Source organism: Rhopalosiphum maidis, chromosome 4, assembly GCF_003676215.2.
Source record: "Rhopalosiphum maidis isolate BTI-1 chromosome 4, ASM367621v3, whole genome shotgun sequence".
NCBI lineage: Eukaryota > Metazoa > Arthropoda > Insecta > Hemiptera > Aphididae > Rhopalosiphum > Rhopalosiphum maidis.
Window position 1 is genome coordinate 41,987,812 of NC_040880.1, and position 12,304 is coordinate 42,000,115.

General features: G+C 36.3%; 1 protein-coding gene across 1 annotated transcript; it reads left to right on the forward strand.

Moving 5' to 3' along the window:
• The first annotated feature begins 982 nt into the window (after positions 1-982).
• LOC113556559 (uncharacterized protein DDB_G0271670-like) lies at positions 983-7,107 on the forward strand. The gene is made up of 2 exons (XM_026961587.1): positions 983-1,850; positions 5,316-7,107. The coding sequence occupies exons 1-2, from the start codon at positions 1,725-1,727 to the stop codon at positions 6,711-6,713; spliced, it is 1,524 nt and encodes a 507-aa protein (XP_026817388.1). The 5' UTR covers positions 983-1,724; the 3' UTR covers positions 6,714-7,107.
• The last annotated feature ends 5,197 nt before the right edge of the window (positions 7,108-12,304 follow it).

Consider the following 12,304-nt stretch of genomic DNA (forward strand, 5'->3'; position numbering starts at 1 on the left):
AAGACTCGTCGTCGTCGTCGTCGTCGTCGAACAACATTGCCGTCGACAACACTCGACTCGCAGCTGTGTACCTAAATAATATATATATTTATATATTATGGTGATGTCCGCGTTTAATAGTCGAGTGTTGTTGACGTCGGCAATGCAACTGGCCAGGGGAAAAGAGTAAACCGCCGATGCACGGTTAACCGTACATAATCGGTAGGTATATACGTATATGATAATGTGCATAGGTTTGGAACTTGGAGGGTGGTCAATGTACCATCGTTACTCCGCCCGTTTGAAGCGGCACTATGTGGTGTTTTCACTGCTTTATACATATATATATATATGTATATACATCAATTCAAATTTTACGAAATTCCGACGGGACACTTTTTTCCAGAAAAATTATCAGGTTCTTTCCCGTTCGTCCGTTTAAAGTTAACAGATATTTTTAAAAAAAAACTCATAGCACCTGACTGCAGATAATTAAATCAGAGTGAATCCTCCCTCTCCCCCTCCCCAACGGATATCATGTCGGAGGTCGAAAAATTCGTGAATAACGAATTCATAACAATATAAAAACGATCTTATGACATTATTTCAGATGTGTACGTATATCAAGAGGGTTAAAGTAAATTGTATCGATGGTATAGTGGGAAATTTTTTTCTCGTAAATTAGTCTGAACGTAACTCTGATATTATCGGCCAGCGATAGTGGTTAAAGAGGAGACAGGACGGTGAAGACGGTAAAATTAAAATAAAAAAAATTTAAAAATTATGAAACGCTATTACAGTGAAACACACTGGGCGAGATCGCTTGGCAGCGGCGGCGTGCCGTAGTGCGAGTCGATTCCGCCGTGTGGCGTTGCCCTAATAATATTATATCGTCGGCGGCGGCGGCGGGCGCTAGTTGCGAGCGAACACGTCTCGGCGGCGGCGGCGAACCGGAGGGGGACCGCGGTATTATAGTGGCCGTCGACCGCCGTGACCGGCGTCAGTATACCACGCTCGCTCGTTCAATCCGGTCCTGCGCAGCAGGCTCTCTGGTATACGCACACGTACACGCACACGCACACGCACACGCACACACACACACACACTCGTCTCTCCCGCAATCGTTTGCTGTACGACGCGACATGGTCGACATCATCGTGCGCCACGGCCGCCGACCGGAGGCAGCAGCACAAGCGTTGTGGTGAACGCGCCCCCCGCGACATTCGGTGAAGACGACCGCCGCGCCGCCGTCAGTCGCCACTCGTCGACGCCGCCGCGCAGTGTTCGTCCATTCAGTGTGCGATCGTCCGCCTTTGCCGACGGTACTCGACCGTTGTAGTAGTAACCGCTGTGGTCGTGTGTCAGTGTTTGCTCACCGCTCGCGACAACTGCACGAGTGCAGAGATCGCGCGCACTGCCGCAAGTCGCGTATTACCGTTTCGATATAAAATAATATATATATTTTTTTTTTATTTTCATCGTCGGCAAAATCGTTGAATTTTAATTCAGTTTTTTTTTACGCGACGACGCATTGCTAAACGGGGAAAAAATATTTATTTTTTTTCCTCCACCTCGCTCGAACGCGTGTAGACTTTGAATTTATTTTATTTTTATTAATTTTTTTTTTTTTGTGCGTTTTTGTTATTTTTTCACCGATTACGTGCGACGTGTTCTTTGGATCGCAACGATTCGTAATTTTTCGCTACACAATACACGTTTAATAATAAATACACATTAATCGCAACATGGTACCTAAACAAGAAACGATCCGCATCATCGACTCCTCGTCGGATAACACGTTGGCCCAGCCGATGTTTGGCTCGCAATTGGTTGACGAAAATTCGCCGACGCCGTACTCCGATGCAACACAGGTGCGTCTCATCTCGTAAATAAATAGTATTGCATACCCAATCAAACTGATCTGTTATTTATTTTTTATTTTTTTTTTACCAAAATTATTTCTATTTTTTTTTTACCTTAAAAAAAAAATGAGCTAAGTGGTAGAGCCGCGTGCATGATTTTCTGAGTGACAATCGCGCATCGGTATTTAACCAAAAACCGTAGGGACCCAAAATTTTTAATTTTTGTCGTGCGGTAAAAATAACACAACAGTAATAATAATAATAATAATAATAATAATAACGACCACGAAAATATTTAAATTTTCTAGAGTATTAATTTAATAATGATAATAAAAAAAAAATATAAAATATAATGTTATTACATTTTCCGTACTAAGTTAACTATAAAATCAAATAAATTAAAATCGCAATAATATGACCCAATTTTCTCTGGTGCATACGAGATTACGAGAAACGTTTGGACGAACGTTTACGCGACTGTTATCTTATCTCCACGTTATTCTACCCGGCATCGCTGTAGTCTATAAAGTTGTATTTCGACTCGGTTACTTTGGAATTAAGCGAGTCGTTTATTTTTACTCGTTGGGGTGTAACCGAAATTATTTGTCTAATAAAGTATCGTTTTCTTCTAGATAACAGTAATATTGTAGATTTTACCCGTATCCGATATAAATATTTTCAAAAAATATATTTAAGAAAAAACATACTCGATTATTTTTAAAATGGAGTGCAAGAGTTGCACATCCGGTGAAATAAAATTACAACTTTTCTGAAATATTTTATTTAATGTATTTTTTACCCGGTGTAAAAATGAGCACTAACATTAAAAATATTCTAATCTAATATAAATCATTTCGTAAAAATTAAAATCGCTGAAGTTATAAAAAAAAAACGTAATATTAATTATTTATTTTTCAGAAGTATCCGTAGGTATATTCAATTAATTCTTGAAATATCAAACATGAATTCTGCCGAAAATTTCAAATCTAATTTGTACCTACCAATAAAGACAAATTTTTGTAATTAAGTTTTTTATATATTATCTAAGATTTGTAGTGAAAAAATGTTATATGTACATATCGTACGCTTAATTATATTAATTATTTAAATAAAATCTCATCTTCTGTAGGTATCCAATTTATATAATTATATTCCTTTACCTACTATTTTTTTCCTCGCGTTGCAAGTGTAAACATTTACCCGGAAATGAATTTGTGAACACGGTATATAGTTTTGTCCGTGAGTGTTTAAATATTTAATCAAAAGACCTTGGTTCTATGCCGTATATGGCAAAACTCTTTTGCCCAGCAGTTATATTAAAACAAAATAAAAAGATAAGATAAAATTGATTCTTTTCAACTATCATTTTTTAGATATGGTTAGGAATAAAAAATATCAGGGTTTTATAATATTCGTATTTAATAATTTATAGTAAAAAAAAATGGTTATGCCCAACTAATAACCATTACCTAACTATTAATTATTATTACATTTTGTAAATAATACAATTTTTATTTTTCATATGTATATTTTTTTTAATCTTAACTGATTATCGAGTGCAATGATTGACTTCGGGCTTGTAATACTTAAATTTAGTCATATAATACAGACTAAAAATAATTTTTCTCTTCTAAAAAAATATATACCTATATATTATTAAATACTTAAGTGTAACATATTATTTAAAATCTGTTCATATTTCCGGTAATATTGTATTTGCCACGAAATTGACAAAACACTACTCAAGGTTTCGGATAAAATTCATTATATTATTTTTATTTTTAATCATCATTAGTTTTTAATATAGAGTACGTACATCACGTACGCCGGTAAGATAAGTTGTAAGGCGTGTGCGTACGCGGTCAAATCACGTACAATATATGTATTTTTTCGTTTCTCGATATTTGCCGGAAGAAGACACTCGTAGACGGAGTTTCCGGTCGGTTATTCGCTCTCCTCCTCGACCCGAACGTGATTCCGAAAATTTATTTTTACAAATTCGATCGCCCGAGTGACGAAGACCCCCGTTGCGATCATTCCGATGGAAACAAAAATTCCCCCTATCGTTAAAATATTAATGTCCTATGCGTTTTGTACAAGCCACGGAAATCGTGCAATGATAGTTATGTGGGATTTGTATTTTCCTCTGGTCGAGATTAAAAATTGAGTGTGGCGGCGGCGAACTTTGATGGCGAGAACGAGGGGGACGCGGGCGCACAGATAGACAGGTGGTTGCCCCGTCCGAAGGTTGTTGTGTAGTTATGTGTGTGTGTATGTGCGCGCGCAATGAGTCATTCGCCTTTTCCGCGTGACCGTCGTCGCGTTGTCGGTGGGAAGGGAAGCGCTCCGTGAGGTTGCGGGCGTACTAGCGAGCGCGCCTCGTTAATGACCTTGAGTTGTTACACAACACCGCGCCCGCCTTCCCACCGACCGACCGATCGCACGACGCCTTGACAGTGAAAGTAACCACCGCCGCCGCCGGGTACCGAGCGCCGCGCGCACGCCGGAGAACCGCGCACATAATATTGGCAATGTTGTTATTATTATTATTGCTGTTTTCGCTCTGTATTACTATTTTTCTGTCGGCCACAGTCACTCCACCACTACGACGATGATAAATAATAATTGTTGTTTATAGTGATGTCATATTATATGCTCATATGGCCAAAAAGGGATGGGGGTGGTTTTTCTGCCCCAGTTTGTTTAAAAGCCTGCAACTGGGGTTGGTTGAGTCTCACTAAATGTAGGTAAAAAAATTTTAATTAAAATGTATGAAGTATGATTAATAATAATTTATACTTAGGTACCCGCATTTAAAAAAATATTCTATAGATAGTATCGTCACTAATGACTCGTTATTGTAAGCATTACCTGTATTTGTAGATTGAGGTTTTAGGATAGATTCTTTATTTTATAAAAATGCATTATATTGATGAGACCGATGAAAATCGATAAATATGATAGTTTAACGAACATTAATTAAATGAAAATAATTTTATCGATCGCAAAATAGTATATTTTGTAAATACCTAGCGATAATAATTATTATAAGAAAAATCATTTGTATAAAGACTAGTAAAATATTTCTCCTTGTCTAGTAATACCTAAAATTATGCCACAAAATTGTTTTACCTACTTGCCGCCGCTTAATTATTTTTTTTTTTTTTTTTTTTTTTTTTAGCAGCTATATAAGTCTGTATTAACGACATTTATTATTTATTTATTTACACGCGTTTTGCCAACGAATACTATCGTTATTATTGCCGTTTGACGTGCGCGTTCGTAAGAATATAATATAATATACAATTTTATACAAATAATAATATTGTGTTATAATAACGTTGTCCCGTCCTCGTCCGAAAATGACAACAGTGAATAACTACTATTGATATTTAATATATTGCTGTTACGGGGAAAAATGTGACCAATTTTTACTAATCTTGTACGTTTTTTTTTCTTTCTCTCTCGTTACAGACGAAAAAGAATAATCCAAACCACATCAAGAGGCCAATGAACGCGTTTATGGTGTGGTCACAGATTGAGAGGCGTAAGATATGTCATCAGCAACCGGACATGCACAACGCGGAGATATCGAAAAAGCTCGGTATGCTGTGGAAAACGCTAACGGATGAACAGCGAAAACCGTTCATCGAAGAGGCCGAGACGCTGAGACTGATGCACCTTAAAGAATATCCGGACTACAAATACAGGCCGCGCAAGAGGACGCCAAAGAACATCGGTGGTACCGGTAACGCGGTCACCACGACCACGCCGGTCACGATCGCCAAGACCACCACATCGGCAGCGGCTCAGTCGAAATTCCGGAAGAACATGTGCAAAAAGTTCGGCAACACCGTGACCGTGTCCAGTCGTGTCGCTTCCGCCATCAGTTCCGGTACGGTGCACGTGGTTGAGAACAGGACCTCCGCGGTCTCGTCGTCGACGTCGTCGCTCCTTCAAGACAACACAACTTCGTCGTCTTCGTCGTCGTCGACAACGTCTTCGAAGTCCTTCGTCCGGCGCAACGGCATCATACAGGTGAACAGGATGAGCCCGGTGAACACGGACCGGTTAAAGTATCACTTCACCATCGACACGGCCAAGGACACGGCTGAGGTGCGCGTACCCGCCTCGGTGCACGCCAAGGTGCCGACCAGCCCGACGTGCGACTCGCCAAACTCGCCGGAGAGCGCCACGTTCTACGACGATTCGCCGCTGTCGTGCTTTGAAGTCGTCAAGCCGCTCAAAATCAAGTTGCTCAACACGCTCAACACGTCGGCCACGATCACAGTGCTGGCCGACGTGGACGACGACGACAACGAGGACGGCGACAGCAGCTCCGGCACCGCCAACGCCAACGCTATGTTGCTCAGTCCCGGGTCGGCCGCGTCGCTCATGTCCGCCCGGCAAATCGACCAGCAGCTCCACCAAAACCACAACCTAAACAACCACCTGAGCAATCAGTCGGCGGCCGATCTGCTCGCCCGGAACCTGATGAAGGACGATCACCTGCTGGTCAAGGCCGAACCCGCGCGCGCGTCGCCGTCCGCCGTCGCCCAGTCGTCGTACTTCTCCGTCAAACAGGAACCGATGGACTCGATGGACTCGATGGACCCATCGGAGTCGGCCGCGCTGGGCCGCGTCGGCGAGAACCCATCGCTGGCCGACCTCGAGTGCCTGGACGACCTCATCCAGATGCCGTCCGACTTCAAGATGGACATCGATTGCCTGTCGTCCGACATGGACAGCGGTTCCGTCCGGCAGGGCTCACACCTCGAGTTCACTTGCACGTCCGACATGACCGACATACTCTCACACATGGGCGTGACCGCCGACTGGGAGGATGTGCGGGGCATCATCAACGACTGCTAAAAAGGTGCTGCACACACGGCCGAGAGGAGAAGAAGAACGCGCCGCTAGCCCCCCAAAAAAATTACTCCTCCCCCCCACCGCCAAACCCGCCGCCGGAATCGTCGTCGTCGTTCGCCGCCACTACTACCCCGTAAAAAACATACACACACACAAATTGAATACAAAAACATGAGGTCCTCTGCTGTGATTGGTTATATATATATTATTATTTTTTTTCAAAGTTAATTTATTCATTTTATTACGTTTTTCTCTTAATTTTTTTTTTCGTATTATGTTATATTTATTCTACCTATACGTACGCTTGCAAGTATGTATGTATTGTATGCGTGTATGTTTATATGTATTATATAGACATAGATATGTATGAAAATCTATATACCGCAGAAAAAAAAAACAATACACGACGTGCTTGCCTTTGGAGTAATAAATCACACACATGTAAGTTTTTATGTCCGTTTGTTTTTGTATACGTCTTCTAAGATATATATGTATATATGCATAAAATTGTATTATTATTACTTCTACTACTACTACTACTACTACTATTACTACTACTACTACTGCAGTTGCCACTATTATGTTTTTATACATTCGTATATGTATACAACACACAGTACTGGCCGGCGGCAGACGACAATCGGAATTAATTTCACTCTTATCGTGTAAATAATATATTAGACTTTTTTTATATTGTCGTGCGATACGTGTCGAATTTTTCATTGTAAATTTATATACAATATATATATATATATATTTAATATAAAAACGACGTGACTTTTTATATTTTTTTCGCTCGTAAAATTCATCAAAATTTGTGATGTCTCGACGTTTATTTTTTTAAGTTAGTCGTGTATTCGTAAAAAATCATAATGATATATTATATAATATTTATTATATGTAATTTGGTTTACTTCTGATTCGCTTTTTAAAAATCTTTAGAACACGATTAACGTAGTAATATTGTAAAAATATTATATTATATGCTAGTATACTCTAGAGCCTCAGTAGACAATAATGATAATAATAATATTTGCTTCATAGTCTTTAAATGTTATTTTTTTTTTTTACTCCAAGTGTGAACATTTTGTTTAGGTGTTTTTTATATATTCATATATAACATAAATTTTAATCATTATCACGTTGTATTATAAAAAAATAATTATACTGTTGCTTAAGTGTTGTTAAGTATAGGGTGCTTCCATTTGTGTATGATGATTATGAAAATTAAAAAAGCAAAAAAAAATTATAATATTATATTTATGTGTGTATATGTATATATATATACATATATATACGCATACGCGTGTATATATGTATGTTTATGTGTGTATATTATATATTATTAAAATCTTGTGTCCGAATTAGAAAGAGGAATGTTTTTAACATCATATTTTTTTTTATGCTTTGGCTAGATACTTACACATTATAAGCGTATTTTGATTTACCTGTATTTTATATTCAAATTCAAAAGTAAAAAAAAAAAAATCAACTATAATTCGATTTTTACCTGTAATAATAATAATACATCGTGTATAATAAAATACCATGTACATAAATGAAGAGAAACGAGGGCGAGCGATACGGTGGTGTTTGTATCATTTTTACCATTTGAATCCCACGAGTCATTTTGTACTAATTAAAATCCCTAAAATTTATTATGATCTCATACAAACAAAAAAAAATATTTTTTTTTTATATAATTTAAATATATAACTTCCACAACTTTTTCTGAACGTTATTAATAAAACACGATGAATACTTGTTCGACAAAGCATTTATAGATGGTTTTGTAATGAATAAATTATTTTTTTTCCTAATATTAGCCCTTAAATAATATTATGAAGTGCAAGAATATACACTATATAGTCATGTTTATTCATATATATATATATATATATATATATATATTTTTTTTTTAATACAAATGTAAAATGTATGACATATTATATGGTATATGTACCAGGTACCTTTATGTATATTAAGGTATTTACAACAAAAAAAAAAAATAATAAATAAAAACGAAAAAAAATACAAGGTCTAATATTATACATTATATTATTATTATTCACCTTATTATTATCATTATTATTATTACTATTATATTGTTTTCTATATATATGTATTAGCGTTATAAGTGTAATATGATTAAACCTCCCCCTCCCATACTTTCTTATTTCTATTTTATATACTTATATATTAGTTGGTTTATTATTATTAAAATACATAATATTATGTACATAATGATGTGTACGATGTGAATGTGTTGTATATAGATTTACTCATTGTACATTATTACAGGTAGACTACGGTACTGTACCTATATATTGTTCGCAAGTAAATCGGTATAATGATGTTAAGAAGTTTTAACACTATTTTTTTTTAATTATTATTATTATTATTATTTGTGCATCGCGTTATTTTATATAAATAAAAAAACGAACGCGCGCGCTTGTACAAAAAATACATTATAAAAGTATAATCTTTTTTTATATCTTAAAATTATATTTATATAATTGTTAATCAATCGTGTTTTTCTTTTTCTACCCAACTTTCCTTCTTACTAGACGTTTTCGGTTTGTAAATCTTTTACGATCTCGAAACAAATGCGATCGGTCATCGGAGTTGGTGGCGTAGCTGGTGGCGGGTTGCTGCTGCACTCGAGGTGACCCGATAACGACGAAGAGGGCATCGAATGCAAAATCAAACTATTTTGTACAACTTTTTTCCGAAAAACAGCACAAAATGTTTTGCCACCCGTCGAATAAAAAACAAAAAAAAAAATGCAACAAACGCTTCTCAAAGTGTACGGCGGCAACAGCCATTAAAAACGTTGAGTCATACGTGTGTAAACATGTTTTTATTATTGTTTTACGATAGTAGCAGTAATAATAAATAATGCGCGCGGTGTTGAACAAAAAATCACATCGGGCGGTGGTGTCGTCTCGTATTAAATAATAATAATATTAATACGTGTTCTGTCGCGCCCAACCCGATCGATTAGCCAACACCACCATCGTATCATGTATAATCGAGTGGCTGTGTTAACGACAGTTTTCCCGTCGTGATCGTGTCTTGTCAAAATCTAATCTCGAAACAACAGAGGAAGGTAACAATGCAACACGAATTCGTTTCATTTCCCCGCCGGTCAAGTATATCCGGCGGGCAGTGGCGTATATAGGGGAGGTTAGGGGTTCAAACCTCTCCCGAAATGTATGGTTGGTACGGGCATTGTTTTTAATTGTATAATTAATTTAAATTTAAGAATGGAAATTTTTTTAAATTCCCCTGAAATTATTTCCTAAATACGCCACTGCCGGCGGGATAAGTAGGATAAGTATGTATATTATTACATCATGCGGTGTTTTATGTTTTTTACATGATGCCCACCGTTATAATAGTATTCGCTCGGCGTTGCTGTCGTCGATCGAAATAATAAAATTGTTGCATTCGTTTATCATCGTAATAATAATAATAATTGCTCTGCCGTCGTCGTATTATCGCGGAGGTACTTGCGCGCGCGTTTTTATTTCAAACGGCGTAGTATATAGTTGGCGTACCTATTCGAAAGTGCCAAATCGACACAATAATAACGCGTACGATATGTGTTGTTGCGTACAATGTTTTTTTTGGTAACCGTACAAAGTTGTAAAATAACTTGTACGCGCTCTACGTATTTTATTTATTTATATTTTACTATAAATACATATATATTAATCTAAAACTATTATTGAGCGGCGCGTGCAGCATTACGCGTGACTGTGGCGTAGTGTTGTCGAAACGACCGTTGCCGCGTGTGTTCAATTTCGAATTTATTATTATTATTTTTATTTATTTTCGTTTTCCGTTTTTAATTACGTCGCCCAATAATAGTAATAATAATAATACATTATTCTGTACGTAATAATAACATCATTGTATAATGGCGCGATGCGGTGTTGTCTCTGTGCAGTCGTCGCGAGTGCATACACAGATGATATAGGTGTATACGCGGAGACACAACGTCGCATTCCGTGTAAATGTAATTCACTCGACCGTGCCAAAAAGCAATGATAATAATAATAATAAAATACAAATTCGCGTGCGTGTTATAAAAAATAATATAATGTATAAAATATTGTAATGCGCACTGGGGGAAATTATTACACACACAAGCGCGCGTACGTACACACGGAAGGGCGGCTACCAGATTGTTTTTAATAAACCGGAATATTGAGATGTGTACGGAGAAAATCTGCAGATTGAATTTATTGTTGTCGTAATGATATAATATATCTCGAACCGCCTGACAAAACATTACGATTTGTCGTTTTGGCAAATTCTGTAGTGGGTACTGCGAGATTTCGATTGTTTTTCCGCACGCACACGCCAAAACTGTATAATATGCTCAAAACATACGACAGTTGATAGGTATACTGCCACTGTCGGGAGAACCTAGAAAGAACACTAAAAAAACGGTAAGAAGCTATGCGAGAGTGTTGATAGGCATTGGGCACACCTCATGCAAGCGTCCGAATCTGAATATCCGAGATAATTATTTTGAAGTAACACACTCGTCGTGTTGGAAGACTATTGACTTTTTTTTTTACTTAAACGAACGATAACTTCAACGATCTCGCGGGTTATGTTCAAAAACAAATTTTAAGTATTTTGTTGTATTCAAATAAAATTTTGAACGAATATTTTGTATTATAAGTAAAGTTATGAATGTTATATAATATTAAGAAACCGATTTATAAAGCCAAAAAAGCAAAAACTTGTAAAAATAAATTGTCTTTTTAAAAATAATATAAATAGCGATAAAATCATTATATGCCCTCAAAATTTACAAATATACAGTCAATGTAAGTCTAAATACATTCGAGTATTGTATGATAACTATAATATTGACTAATAATAACGACAGATTGTAATGTTATCGATGTCTAATGGTATTACGGACTGCAGATAAAGTCTACTATAATATAATACACACGTTTCAAAGTTGTTTTGAGGTTTTAAAATATTTTATATTTCATAACATTATTTAATATAGTTGTATTGATAATACAACCAATACGTATACCTAAATAAGCTAAAAACAAAAATATGCGCTATAAAATTATAGAGAAAAAAATTTACAAATAAATGAAAAATAAAATCTATATTATATTTTAATATAATAATGATTTAAATAGTGCAAAGCTATATTATAATATGATTCCAAATAATATCTTATTCTAATAAACGTAATATATATTTCCGTGTAAACCGTTACTATTAACATTTAGAGTTAATTTAATACGTCAATTTAAAGTTTATACGAGTGGAGTGACAGGTGAAACCAATGTACCATAAGTCCACAACCTATTAATCTATTATCGTTCAATTATTGAAATTCTTCATGATATGCATTCAGATTACATCAGAATTGACCTACCCAATGACGTTATACACTCAAAACCTATCATACAGGCGAGCAAGTTCCTTGATTTTTAAATTCTAATATGATTAAATTCTATAATGTCGGTATAACATCTAAAACAAAAAATTGATTGGTACTGTTTGAAAAATGTGTACAGTTCATTCGATCAAGTGATATTTTCTCTGCCACA